Genomic DNA, 14,879 nt, shown 5'->3' on the forward strand with positions numbered 1-14,879 from the left:
AACACCAGGTGGAAATCAGTACAGTATAAACTGTGAAACTGCTAAGTAGGGTAAACTTCAGGAATGTTTTCAGTAGTGGGGTAACCCCCAAGGATAGAAGGGCTACAGAGCATGACTACCTGGAAGAAAGGTATGAAGGCTCCTGCCTAGCCACTCCATTCTGCCTAATCAACAAATACCTTGCACATGGCATTCACTCAGTAGGTGGTGTTCATGATGATCTAGCACTGCTTGGGGAGAGTTAGCTTTATAACCAGTGGCATCTTGTGAGTTTGAGGTGGGGATTGAGGTTTGAGCATAAGGCACAGAAAGTGAAAGAGAACTTATAAAGGAGAACTTGAGCAAAATAAGTAAAATTTTTTTTTTTTTTTTTTTTTTTATTGCAGGTGACTTCTAGTTTCTACTCTCATACTAGCATTATCATTGTGATTGTTTTTCATTTCCTAATGCTTAATTGTTGTAGGAATATGTGTGTCTTGATTTTTTAAAATATATGAGCAGATTTTCTTTAATTGACCAGTTGATCATGTATATGGCCAAAGTCAGTGCATTTGATGTCTGTTTATGGATAGAGCACAAAATTATTCCCTAGTAACAGATTTATCAACATTCTTAGTGATTTGGTAAAGACCATTTAAATCAGCCCAATTTCTCTCAGTATAAAATCACAGAAATGTTGATGATATCATTTCTTCTCAGAATAAGAATGAGGGCTGTCTGTTAGTTCTTTAGTTTGGCTTTCATGACATGGAAGTCCTTGGAAATCTGTTTTGAGAGAGTTCTAAATCATGCATGTTCCTGTCTTCCAGGATTTTTTTCTGATCAAGCAGACAGTTCAGTATAGAGTCCAAGGATGAGTGTTCACCGTGACAGTGAGAGCAACAGGTTATTGCGACAGGAGGCCAGCTGCCTGATGGATGAAACCTCAGCTGCAGCCCAAGAAAAAGAAACAAACAGCCTGACTTCTTCTGGTCTTCAAAATCTTACTTATTCTCTAGGTCCCAGGAATGATGGTACGATAATTAGTTTCTGACTTAATGTGGAGGGCTTTCTGACACCTGAACATCCACTCTACCCAGTAGATATAAGTGTTCTTAATCTAAATAAAATATCTAGTTAACTGGCTTAGCTCACAATTATATAAGCTAACCATCACAGAAAATCTCCACTTATTTAATCAGTCTAGCTTGGCAATAATGGTGTAAGAAAAATAGTCATGGGTTTGCAGTCAGAAGGCAGATTCAAATTCTAGCTCTGCTATGTATCAGCTTTAACCATGGATGAGATCCTTAATTTTTCTGAGCCCCACTTTCTTAATCTAGAAAACAGAGATATTAATATTCTTCTTACTTCACAAGGCTGGAAGATCATTGAGTTAATTGATGTGCAGGCTCTTTCAATAAAGACCATAGCAACAATAATAATAGCAGTTACCATTTATTGAGCACTAGCTGTGCTAGAAATTTTACATACATTTTTTAAATCAAGTGTGGTCAAATCTGGACAGCTGCCTGTTTTTATACATAAAAATTTGAAATACAGCCATCATGCCCATTTGTTTACATATTATCTGTGGCTGCTTTCCTGCTACAGTGGCAGAGACTATGACCCACAAAGCCCAAAATACATACATTCTGGCCTTTTACAGAAAGTTTGCCGATCCCTTCTTAGATTTCTCCTCCTTTTAAAAATGAGGAAACATGCTTCAAAAACTTAGATAACTTGCTCAGGCTCATACTGCTAGGACATAGGGGACTAGGATTTGAACCTGTGTCTTTCTGATCAAGCTGTGCTATTTTATATAGAGCAACTGACAGAAAAGCAGACTGTGACTGTCACCCTAGAGTGTACTGTTAGGGAGAATTTGTGCAATGAGTCTCTTCCTGCTCACCCATTTAAGCAGGGTAGAATCTGAGACATCCTTCATTAATCAACCCAATTTAATTGCCTCCATGCTGGAGGGTACATCAGGCTTTCTAAGTAACTGAATTATTGATTTAGATACCTACTTTCATTTTTAAGAACAGCACTTCCAGTGTGAAAGTCTGTGTTGGGGATTAAAGTGTTTCTTGCTACAAACTTGCCTGTTGATTATGTGGAAATGTAGCTCTTGGTATACATAAGGTCACATTGAAAATTTACATCCTATAGAAGCTATAGAATGTGAACCCTAGGTAGGTTTTTGGTCTAGAAGCAAATGAGAAAAAAACTGAGTATACTCTAGCTAACAATTCAGTTGGTTATCTAAGTGGCTGAAATCAGACTCATTTCCCACAGGTCATGGGCAGTATTCATGTTCATGAAATATCTTATACAGATTTAAAAGACAGGATAGGGGAGAGAGATACATTCAGTTGTACCTATAATATTTTATTTATTTAAAAAAGAATTTTAAGATAATGTAGAAAAATGTTAACTGAGCTTGCCAAATCTAGGTAATGGGCTATATATATTATATTAACCCTATGCTTAAGTATATTTGAAATTTTTCTTTAAAAACATTTTTTTACATTGAAATAAAATATATTAGGACTCCCTATTTAAAAGAATGCTCTGGTGTAATCCTTTTGTAAATACTTGCTCCTGCTTGTCTTTTGTAGACATCCAGATTTCATATATTTTTAAGCCTGTTATTCATGATACAGTACTGCACATTTTTAAGTGCTCTCACAGACTTTCTTTCAGTTGATAGTCAAAACATTTCTGTTAGGTAGGTGAATGAACATTATGCTCATTTTATAGATGATGAACCAGGTTTAGAAAAAAAATAATAAATTGCTTAAAGAAAATGGCTCTTTGGTGATACTAGAACAAAAACTGAGATTCCATGTATGAGTCCTAATCCATGCACTGAAACTTTGCTGCTGAGAGCAAGACCTGCCTGTTCAAAAATGGTGTTGGTGATGTTAGGATTCTATGCATTGTGAAAAATGCATTTTTCTGTGATTTTCTAGGAAAAGTGATGAATTAGATAATTAGAAACTATCATTATCCTTCTGGAAAATAAAATTTAGAAACATTTTTTGAAGAATGTGGAAAATGAATAGTTTAGTACACAGAGGTAGCAGGTTCCTTAAATAAAACATAGGAAATATGAGTATTATTTAGAGACAGAAGTGAAAACAGAAGTAAAAAGTGATTGCCTCTGTGAAGTGATTTCCTCCTTCCCTAGTGCACCTACAGAAAACAGCTCAGGGGATCCAATATGAGTCTCTTTTGTATTCTTTACTTGCTCTACACAAGAGTTTTTGCCTGTGAACCCCTAAAAATTTGTGGCTTTAAAAAATTTTTTTTAAGGAGCAGGGTTTATTTTTTAGGCTGTTTGCTGTGAAATTATTTTGGTTTGTTTGTATGATCTTTTAGACCTTTCACATGACTATGCCTCTCAGCCAGCAAATCATCAGTTTCCTCACATAATGTCACTTCCTGAAGACATCAAAGGCTCCTGCTTCCACAGTGGGAATAAACGGAACCATGAACCCTTTATTGGTCCAGAACGGTTTGGAAACAGCACTGTGGGCTTTGGCACTAACGTTCATTCCCAGGCACCAGAGAAAGTGACACTTCTTGTAGATGGCACACGTTTTGTTGTGAATCCACAAATTTTCACTGCTCATCCGGATACCATGTTGGGAAGGTAATTGATAATTTCCTTCCAGATGCACTCTGTTGTCTATGAATAGAAATACCTGCTGTTTATCTTGCATTAGGTATGAGAATAAAAAGCGCTGCATTGCTGATTTTTTTACCTTAATACTTTAGCGAGACAGAAAGGGCAAGTTGGTTAAAAATCTTTATTACATATTTTGGTGATTTGGGGTTGGGGTACTTATTTTATATACAAAGCCAGTATAGTGAACAAAAGGAAATGAAATCAGAACTATGGGAAATAATCTGCTAAATATTATTCCCTATTCCTCTGTAAACTTACTCTAAAGCAGAAGTCAGATACTTGATTTCTTTTACCCACAATTTGTATAACCTCACAAAGGCCATGTTTTCTGAGTTCCACAAGTCGAAGATGCTGGGATGTGGTGAGATCTGTAAGTCGTGTTCATTTTTTTTTTTTTTTTGTCTTTTGTCTTTTAATAAAAATTAGAATTAGACAAATGTTTCGCATGACACAAGAACAGAGTCATTTCACTAAAAAGCATTAGTTTGCCTGCCATCTATTGCCATTTATGCTTGGCAATATGCTATCATTTCTTAAAGCCTCTATCACTAAATTTTCTGAAATGGAATCTTTATAGCTGGCTGTTTTATAGTTTTATGAGTGCTCTCTTTATTCTTCTTGTTCTATTCTCTGTGCTGTTTCACTCAGATCATAGTCTTATCCTCCTCCCACCATCTCCTGCCCCCAGCTTTTGAGGGTTAGAGTTTACGAAGTGGAAGGAGCCTGCTTAGGAGGAGCACTGTCCAAAAATACTCTTGGAGCCTCAGCTGGGAGTTAGGAGATCCTCTGTGGCTGATCATAGACCTTAACTCGAAGAATAGAAAATTAGTATAAAAGTTAAAATATAAAAATGTGTGTGTATGCACATACAAACATTTGACTTTTGAGAACTTTTGTCTACTTAGAAGTAGATCTTATTTAAAGATCTAACCTCACTCAGGGTATTCAACTAATTTCAACTGAGTTAGAAATCAAAGAACCACACTAATTTGCTGAATTTTAGGCTAAATGGGATCTAGCTACTCAAAAATGTGTATTTTTTGGATATACAAATTCACAATGAACTATTTTTAACCAAAACCAAACCTGTATATTTCTCAAACATCTGAATTAAGGTTAAACTAAAACATTAAAACATTTTCTAAATTGGCCCTGTATTTCATCAGACTTAACTTCCCGCCCTCAGTTTTGGTGTCATCTGCACTACTCCCCTTCCCCAGTACCCCCCAACCCCACCCAAAGTGTTCTTGGGGCAGACTGACTGTTTGAGGTAGGTTTCCTCTGAAAGTGGTGGTAAAGAGAAGAAAGGTGAGCATTTTCAGGGTTAAAGATTCTTGGGTGACTGGTTCTTTGAATTTAGGACTGTGTTGTCCCATGAAGAAGAAAATCTGATTTCTTTATCTAAATAGTTTATCAACTGAATCAGCAAAGGTCATGAATTCTGAGTTACTTAGGTTTGGTCTGTCTAGTGGCTGCAGACAGTATTTGTAACCCAAGCCAGTGAGCTTATATATGCAGGCCACTAGTCACAAAGGTGACAAGCTGAGAAACTGAGAATGGATTAATGCAAATCTATGCCACTACTAGATAAAGAACTCTGAGTTTAAGTTCTGCTAATGATAGGGACATTATATTTATGGCGTCTTTTAATTCATAGCTTTTTCAGCTAGATGTTAACCAGAATGTTTCAAAAATATGTCAACATCCTTTGAAGACTGCTTTTATCGGGATGGATTTCTTAAGTATGGTGTAGTGATTTGGAAAGCATGTGATACAGAGTCTTTTTCTGGCCTTTGAAAAGTAGGCAGTTCAGGGTTGGAGGATAACAGTTTTGAATTGTTGAACAGTATGGCTTCCCAGCAGTTTAAGGAAGGAAATGGCAGTCAGTGAGTCCCTACTAGGAACTCACATCAGGCTGGTTGAAAATAGCATCTGTCTGCCCTGTCCTTCGTGCTGGCTTCTCCGTCCACAGTTCATATATAGAAGTGCAGCAGGAGTAGTAGAAGTCATGGGGCCAGTTTTACTAGAGGGGATCTGAGAGAAAGGAGGAAAGATGGGAAAAGATGAATAAGAAAAGAAGACCTCCTCCCTGTACCCTCATGACCTCTAAGTTCATGCCCAGAGCAGGCCTGCCTGTCTGAAATACGTCATACTGCTGATTAGCCTAATACCTAGCCTCATTTTCTACTTGACCTGAAATTCTGAGTTTGAGTTATTCCTTGAATTGAAGGACAATTTTTTCCAGAGCACCATTAAAACATATGAGAAAAAGGAAAGCATTCACATCTGCACCTACTAGTACAGATTCATCTATCAGATTAGATGTCGAAAAGCAAAACTCAGAAATATTGAGGACTGGCATACTGGATAGGTAAATGTTGGTAGATGAGAGGAAAGGTCAGGAGCATGAAACACTCTGACCTCCTGAGCTGCCCAGTGTGTCTACAGGCAGAGTTCTGGGCCATGGGGAGAGCATGAGAGGCAACCCTCACACACTCCAGAGGTTTTAAGGGCCAACTCTGCAGATGCTATCACGGAAGCTCACCACAGGCAAACTGTGCTGCCTCATTCCTCCTTGTACTCAAATGCTGAAAGCAATGGCTGTCTTTCTTATCTGAAGGGAGTTCCTAAGCCTTGAGTTCATTTTATAGGGGTTGGGTCCCAGCACTCCATTAACTTACACTAGGAGAGGGTAAAATGGAGTCTTCCAGAATGAGGTGAAGAAAGAAGTCTCATCTGTGAAGAATCCTTCTAGAGAAGGTAACATTGTTCCCTGGGTGTCTTTTAGGATGTTTGGACCAGGAAGAGAGTACAACTTCACACGGCCTAATGAAAAGGGAGAGTATGAGATTGCTGAAGGAATCAGTGCAACTGTATTTCGAACAGTATTGGTAATGTAGTAGCCTTTTTGTTACATCCTTTCCCCCAGAGGCCTGAATGGTCAAAAGCCCGAGAGTTCCATGAGAGTGTATTACTGACTTTCGGGTCTCTAGTTTCAGTTAATGCCTTTCCAACTTTATTTTACCTTCCTGTAACTTTTAAGGCTTGCTGTGTGAACTCAATCAGGTATCAAATAGTGGTTAAACATGTCAGGGTAGCCGGGAGCCACTTTACCATCTAATCAATCAACCAACTTGGTGGTAGTGCTAGTAACCCATCACTTTAACAGAACCAGGAATGAAGAGAGGGTTGAAGTAATTTTTCATCTTGTTCTTTGCTTACATTTCTTCTTCCTAATCTATCTGTAGGATTATTACAAAACTGGTATCATCAATTGTCCTGATGGCATCTCTATCCCAGACCTTAGAGATACGTGTGATTATCTCTGCATTAACTTTGACTTCAATACTATCCGATGTCAAGATCTGAGTAAGTGCGGGAGCAGCTGAACTTAGAGTTTGCTTGGAATTGACTGGTGATTTTTATTACTAAATAAAAGAGTTTCAAGTATGGGTTGAAAGCCACCTGCAGAGGCCAAGATGTGATACGAACCCATTCCCTCTCTTGCTTCAAAGTACTATGAGGAAGCAGGGTAAATAAACAAAAGGGAATGTGTAGTGGATTTTAAATCTAACTTGACCCTTGAGTCACCAAGCTAATTCCTTTCCCTCTTGAGACTTTGGCTTCTCAGCCTTTTAACAAGTAATGATACTGATTCTCAGATATGCAGGAAGCCTTACTAATAAAGTCAAATAGCATAAATTGGCTGAGTTCTTTTTACAATTATTTTTGATCATTGTTATTAACTTAATGTTTGCTAAGTGCTTTATAGATGCGAACTTGCAGAAGTCTTATTATAATTAACCCTGAAAAATGGGTACTAACTCATTTAACAAAGAAGACTGAGAAATTAGCCTGTTCAGAGCTCTAAGCTAAAATTAGAACTGATTGTCTGACTACAAACTCCATGTTCTTATCATTACCCAGGCTTCCTAAAATTATTTTTAAATTGTTCTTTGAAGTTCATGATACACTTCCTTACATATTCCATGAAGTTCTCTGAACTTGCAGTTTCTCTTCTAGGTCTAGTACACACTTAGAGTAAGAGTCATCCCCAAATAATGGTTCTGGCCCTTAAAGAATTAATGTTTATGGTATGATACTGTATGTCTAACAAAACTTTCATTGATCAGAATGCTCAGGGATTATTAAACATGAGGAAATGGAAGCATAGTAGAATATGAAACATTTAACAAAATCAGTTTAATTATCCCTTGGAGCAGGAAACAATTTATGCCTTTAAATGAGTCTCTTCTCTGGAACTTATCAAGAATAACAGCTATTATCCAAGTCTTTTTCACTCCAGTAATATATACACTTGGGCAGAGAGGATGTTCATTTGAATTTTCTCCCCCCAGGTGCTTTACTGCATGAACTGTCTAATGATGGTGCTCACAAGCAATTTGATCACTACCTCGAAGAACTAATCCTGCCTATCATGGTGGGTTGTGCCAAGAAAGGAGAACGAGAGTGCCACATCGTTGTGCTGACAGATGAGGATTCTGTGGACTGGGATGAAGACCACCCCCCACCCATGGGGGAGGAATATTCCCAAAGTAGGAGCCACCTGCATGATGTAGATATTTTTAAGCAAGAAACATGCTACTTAGAGTAGCAGCTATATTCTAGACTGGGCATGAATATCACTGTCAAGCCAGTGATGAATGAGCACAATCACCTGGATGATCAATTCAGTCTACTGATGCAGGTTAACTTTCATGCTAGGGAATATTGTGAAAGTTGTTATACCTTCCATTGCTACCACTGGTGTCTGGGACTATGTCAGTGCTGAGGCAGCACATTAAATGGTGATATCTGTCTTCTCTCCATTTTTTTTTTTTTTTAATTCTTTTGTACTGGTAAAAATTCAGAATTCAAAAAGTACAGAAAGATATACATTGAAAAGTCTTGTTCCTCATCTACCCCGTTTTCCTTCTCAGTTTCTTTTATGTCCTTCCAGATATATTCAATGCACATACATAAGCGATTATATACATTTTCCCTTTTTTCAAATGATACCGTATTCAGACTGTTCTATACCATTTCTTACATAAAAAGCTTCCATGATCTCTTTTTTTTATAGCTGTATCATATTCCATTGCATGATTGCGCCATAATTGAACGAGCTCTGTTGATGGACATTTAAACTATAAGTTATAAATTATGCTGTAATGAATAGCCTTTTAAACAAAGTCTTTTCACACATGTATATCTCTACAGAATAATATTCCTAGAAATGGAATTTGTCAAAAGCTTTGTGCTTTCATAATTTTGATAGATGTTACAAAATTATCTTCACAAAACAATAGATGAAGATTTTCCTCACCCTCACCAAAACAGTGTTTTCCTAAACTTTTATCTTTGCCACTGTTAAAAAAGCTCTTGACTTTTAATTTCCATTTCTCATTTCATGATGAGATTAAACACCTTTTTAATTTTTAAGAGCCATTTTAATTTCCTTTTCTGTTAACTGTATTTTTGCCCTTTTGCCCATTATAAAATTGGATTGTTAGTCTTTTACTTAGTGATTTGTAAAAGCTCCTTATTTGTGACCACTCTTTATAGATAGTAAGGAAGTTAGCCCTTTATGAGTTGCAGATATTTTCCCCAGTTGATTGTCTTTTTAGCTTTGATAATGGTGGTTTTGGCTAAGTAGAAACATTCATTCTATTTTTATGTAGTCGAGTGTACCAGTTTTTCTTTTATGGCTTCTAGGTTTTATGTCATACCCAGAAAAGCCTTCCTTACCCTGAGACTATAAAAATTTCTTGTATGGTTTCTTTCTTATGGTTAATTCATTTTTTAATATTTAATCTGTGATCCATCTAGATTTTTTGGCATCAGGGCCAAAAGAGAGATAACTTTCATTAGTCTGATTCTGTTAGCTCATCTCCTTCCTCTTACAAAGGGAGTCTTTACTCCATAACTAACCCCAGATTTATTTTTTCCAGTTCTTTATAGCTCCAAGCTCTATAGATTCTTCAAATATATTGAGAATCGGGATGTTGCTAAAACAGTGTTAAAGGAACGGGGCCTGAAAAACATTCGCATTGGAATTGAAGGTAAAAATGTCCCAGTCATTATTCAGTTTGTGTGGTTTATGGAGTAGATTGGAGCTGTGGCCACAGCTAAGATCCTTAAAACCCAGCTTTCAGGGGACCTAGAGAATAGGTACACATGAAAACTACATTCCTACCCAAATTTGAAAGAGTCCTGTTTTTGTTTTTGATTGCCCTTAACATTTCTTTTTCATTTTATTTCCAGTTGAAAATGTTTTAAAGCAGCTGCAGGAATAAGTTCCAGTTTACTACCTCAGAATAAAGAGCAGTGAGGGCTAAGGCCACTGGCGGGTAAATGTTGCAGGGCTTGTGGGTTCATCAAATGGTAGGGGTGCTGTTCTGCCAACAATCTTGGTAGGGATCTTTCTGGGATCTGAGGGGTCCTTCTGAAAACTATAGCTTTAGGACTCAAAATTTAAGTTTATTCCACTACATTCCACTGAGGAATGTCTGGATGTATTGACAGAATCGCTTTACGTGATCATGAGCACTGACTCCCAACCTGTAGTCTCCACAGAAGGCTCTTGGAGACTGATTCTTAGAGAGCGGTGAAGCCATCCTGTCACCCCTCCATGGCTCCTTGACTTTTGTGTCTTACTACTCTGTCTCAGTCTTGCCCACAGAACCCATTAGACCTTCATTGTTTCTGACTTAGGTTGGAATTTTAAAGTTGGGAGAGATTTTTGAGATCATCTATTAAACCTCTTTCCACTGTGTACTTCTTCCCTAGTCTCTTTGGAAACCCTAGCAATAGGGTCAGAGGGATCACTCTATGTCCCAGAGGAGCCAGTTGACTGTCCTACCATCAGAACATTCTCCCATATTTCTAAGAGGTTACTGCCTCCCTCTTCAGTTCTCCTCCTGTTTCTTGCCTCTGAAGCAACTCTGAACAAGCTTTCTCTCATTTCCATGTGACAGCCTTTCAGATATTTTAGGTGGCATTGTTTTTTTCTTTAAGCTAAACAGTCCACATTTCCTTAATTAGTTCTCATACAGTATGCTCTCTAACCAATAGGGTTAGAGGACTGGAATAGCCGTGCCTTAGCAGAATTTTTATAAAACAGTATTGTTGCCAGTAACCAAAGGCTTATGAAGTTGTAAGTGGCTTCTCCAAGCCTTTCTGTTACAAGGGATAGAATTTTTGTTACTTCCCTTCTAGGAATAAGGCATACTATCCTGGGTAGGAGGGAAGAGTGGTTACGCTGGGAGGGCATGGTCCCACGCTGGTCACTCCCCCAGCAGGTTTCATGCATAGTCTTTGGATTTGGGAGGAAATTGATGTGGTTAGGAAGGAGGAAGTATGGAAACCAGGGTGAACATTTGCTGAAGTCATGAGAATGGCCTTTTTGTTGGTTTCAGGGTACCCTACCTGTAAAGAAAAAATTAAGAGAAGACCTGGTGGCCGGTCTGAAGTAATCTATAATTATGTGCAGCGCCCCTTTATCCAGATGTCATGGGAAAAGGAAGAAGGAAAGAGTCGCCATGTGGATTTCCAGTGTGTTCGAAGCAAATCCCTCACTAATCTGGTAGCTGCTGGAGAAGATGTCTTGGAGGACCAGGAGATATTAATGTATCACCCGCCCCAAGTGGATGAACTTGACCGGCTAAATGCCCCACTTTCTCAGATGGTTTCTAACGACTTTCAGGATTAGGGCCAGCTGTGGGTCCACCTCTCTCCGGAGTTTTTCTGTCTGGGTTGCCCAAAGTCAGTCCTCCCCATGAGTAAGACACGCTTCTCCCCCATCCTTTCCCTTTTTCTCATAATTAATGTGTGTCATTTTCAGTATGTCTGTACCTCCAGCAGGGGATGAAAAAGCACTCACTGGCAATTAAGCTACCAGCTTTGCAGCAGCCTTGGTAACTTGAAATTTTATGTCTGGTGCTGTTCACTAAGTCTTTGCATAATTGCAAAAGCAGGAAAGGAAGTCAAGACTCCTGTTGCCTCATTCAGCAAAGCAGTTCTCATCCTTTATGCTTTGTTCTTGGCTTTCGTTTTGTTTTGTTTTATACCAGGCAAATTACGTAGCAAAGGGACCAAACTTAAAAAGTGACAGTCTCTATCTTCTACAAGTAGGCATTAATGGGATACTTGTTGAGGTTAAAGAAAATGCTGTTCCTGGTGGCATCTGACTTCAGATTGCATCTGAGAACTAGGCTCTCATTCAGAATGTCTAAAAGGAAATTCTGAAGTGCTTAAATTCAGTTTTGTTTTTTCATTAAGGCAAAGAACAATCCAAAAACCACACAGATGGATTCTGTGACAGGAAGGATAATGGCATAACAATGCTTATGAAATATTTTTAGCTTCATGGTGTTTGAGCCTAAATAAATTACTCCTTTGGAATGAAACTCACAACTTAAGTAGAACCTCCGAATCAGGCCACTTTGATCATCCTGGTTTGGAATCTGGTGTGAAGCCATAAATCTTCACCCTAAGGCAACACGCTGCTGTGGGTATGTCTGGCAGGCCATAGATATGGCTTAAAGGTCTTCAAAATGTGGGTAAAAATTTCTCACAGATGTTTATTTAGTTTCTCAATAGAAAGACTTTTAAGAGCTCCAGGGAGAGAGCATTTGGGGTGAAGCTGGGTGGGAAAACATCACCTGCCCCGGCTTTGTCCCAGTACAGGGTTTTTCTTTGTTTATTTTCATACTATGGAATTTTTTTGGATACCATGATATTTCAGTTTTTGAAGTAGCCTATGCATTGCTCACACTGGGTAAGTAAACCATACTAATGTCGTCCCCAAAGGATGAGTTGTAGGGAAACTAGACCTAGAAATTTTGTTTGATCTGTCAGCTCTGTGTTAACAATGCATCAACCCAGATCTCTCTCCCCAGTTCCCCCAGTACTGAACCATCTTTCCAGATGTCCCCATGGCTGTTAACAGCGGAGCTAAATTTAAACTCTAGGGCCAGATGTGTCATAGAATTATCTCCCATTTTGTGGTAGAGGTCGACCTTCTAATAACCTACCCAGAGCATTTACTTATCACAGATTACGAAGAGGCACATAGTTTCCTCCAAGTTAAGAACATAACTGGTTTTCTTAAATTCCATTCCCATAAGATACTATAGGGCAAGCTACTTGATTCCATTTTGTGACTGCTCTAGTCAGAGTCCTTGCAAAGGTGAAGTCAGATGAGTATTGAAAGCTGCTCTTTCCAGGCCTTTAGAACAAGTGTTCTTAAGAAGTGTGTTCTCCGTGTGTGTGATCAGCGTCACAGTGGATGCTCTGTTCCTTACTCTGAAAAAGTAATGAGTTAAAGTGAACCATCTCCCATCTCCAGAGTTTTTCTGATTGCCATTGGCATCCATTTGTAAGGCTGTTGGCCGAGGTCAGGATTATTTCGTAGCCAGAGGGTAGTTTTATTTTTGTGAAACTAATTGGCTCACATTTGCGGTCAGGTTTTGCTTTTTTACCAGTACTGCATTCATACCCACTAGTAGTTGGCCAACCCAGATAATTGTTTAATGGTGCTTCCTTTAAACTTCTCAGTTGACTTCCATGTCATTACAAAGGAAATTTGCATTGATTGTGTAGTCTGTGACATGTAACTTGTTATACATCTTATGAGTTAACATTTAATAATTGTAAACGCACAGCTAATGTCTTAAAACTAATTTAATTAGTCCTTGCTTAGGTAAAAAGCCAAGTATGAAAGTATGGCATGTACTTAACACTTTTTCCTATGTAAATGATTAATTTCCTCAGGTTTTCAAGAACTAGTTCTTTTTCCCCCCAAATTGGGTGAACTTAGTTTTGACTCTAACCCTGCGGGGATTTGAGTAAGCTGAAAATCTGTGGAGGTAAATCTGCTGGTGTCACCAGGCAGTTGTGATTGAGGGAAAAGCTAGGCCCTCAAATTCCTTCTGGTAGAGGTGGTTTCTTTTGTGTCCCACACCCTCCTGGCCTGTAGCTCAGCATCACTGTGATTTGGTGGCTCCCCTCGGCTATAGCTGCTCTGTTCCCAGGGCCAGGACGTTCTGCAATGGCAGGACCTCTTAGTTCTCATAGGGACAAGGGCTGGGTTGTGGTCATATCCTTCAGAATCAGTTACTGGCCACCTGGGCAAGAGGTGTTTCTAATGAAAAGATGGGAGTCAGGTTTGGTGTTTTTCTAAGTGCCTACATAAGTAAGCCAGGCTGTTTATACAGAAACATTTTCCTAAGAAAATGGTCTTAACCTACACTATCTTACTCAGAGGTATCTCAATAAGCCAAGATGAACCTGAATTTGAGGTTTAGATTGTGAGTTTGTCTGCATCCATTATCACGTATAGTTGAGGAAACATTTGACTGAGGAGTTGGAGAGTAGTGGGCGAGGAGACAGCGTTAAAATGTGCCTGGTGAGATTACTTAATGGTTTCCCCAAAGTGGAGGAAAGGTATTGAAAGAATGACAGCAAAAAAGGTAAGGAAGGTAGAAAGTAGCTGGATTTGTTGCCACACAGTATGTAGAAGCCAATATTATTTTAAATTAAAATTCAAGAGTGGTGTTATCTAATGTATACAGGTCTATGAAAATACTGTTCTGGCAGGTCCTTGTGGAAGTAAAAACAATCAGAACACAGGCTTTAACTCAAAACTGTCAAAAGTGTGATAGGGAGCCCCTATCGAGTGAAAATAAGAAGGGGTTTTAGTAATTTATTCAATGCCACTTCTTGCCATCATTCTGAAATTGTTAAAATGGGCATAGTGAGTTCAGAAAGCAAACCTGATGCCTTCGTGGGAGATGGAGCCACATTCGTGCTCTGGGTGGGACCACCTCTGCAGGAGAACACAACATTTTCTCTTAAAGGCAAAATGCTTATAGGTTTGACTCTTTACTTTGTATTTAAAGTTGCACATGTTCACCTACCAGTTGTTTACAAAATCCTATATTCAAGATGCTTTTTTTAAATAAAATATTATCATTTGTGTCCGTGTTTTTTTTTAGCCAAAAACAAACTTAGAAGTCAAGACTGTAAAGGTAACTGAAAGGAGCAGCACCTGGACTGCCCAGAACAGTGTCTCTTTGCTGCAGCAGCCATGGAGCTTGCCCAAACCTGTTTTTCCCACGCTGCTATTTCTCTTTAACTGTAGGTTCCAGAGCCCTAAAAGTTTCCCTTCTCTAGTTCCTGGTTAACTTGGATTCAATATTCTTTC

General features: G+C 38.6%; 1 protein-coding gene across 8 annotated transcripts in view; it reads left to right on the top strand.

Annotated features, from left to right (window-relative positions):
• The window catches only part of KCTD20 (potassium channel tetramerization domain containing 20), a 34,515-nt gene extending 19,862 nt beyond the window's left edge, over positions 1-14,653 (top strand). For all 8 annotated transcript variants that reach the window (XM_016152628.2, XM_036239378.1, XM_016152626.2 and 5 more), the window contains 7 exons: positions 810-1,013; positions 3,364-3,637; positions 6,462-6,564; positions 6,922-7,042; positions 8,032-8,229; positions 9,625-9,735; positions 11,092-14,653. In XM_016152628.2, coding sequence (XP_016008114.1) covers positions 854-1,013; positions 3,364-3,637; positions 6,462-6,564; positions 6,922-7,042; positions 8,032-8,229; positions 9,625-9,735; positions 11,092-11,384 — 1,260 coding nt within the window. In that variant the 5' untranslated portion in view covers positions 810-853 and the 3' untranslated portion in view covers positions 11,385-14,653. The remainder of the gene's footprint in view (positions 1-809; positions 1,014-3,363; positions 3,638-6,461; positions 6,565-6,921; positions 7,043-8,031; positions 8,230-9,624; positions 9,736-11,091) is intronic.
• The last annotated feature ends 226 nt before the right edge of the window (positions 14,654-14,879 follow it).

Source organism: Rousettus aegyptiacus, unplaced genomic scaffold (genome assembly GCF_014176215.1).
Source record: "Rousettus aegyptiacus isolate mRouAeg1 unplaced genomic scaffold, mRouAeg1.p scaffold_m13_p_1, whole genome shotgun sequence".
Lineage (NCBI taxonomy): Eukaryota > Metazoa > Chordata > Mammalia > Chiroptera > Pteropodidae > Rousettus > Rousettus aegyptiacus.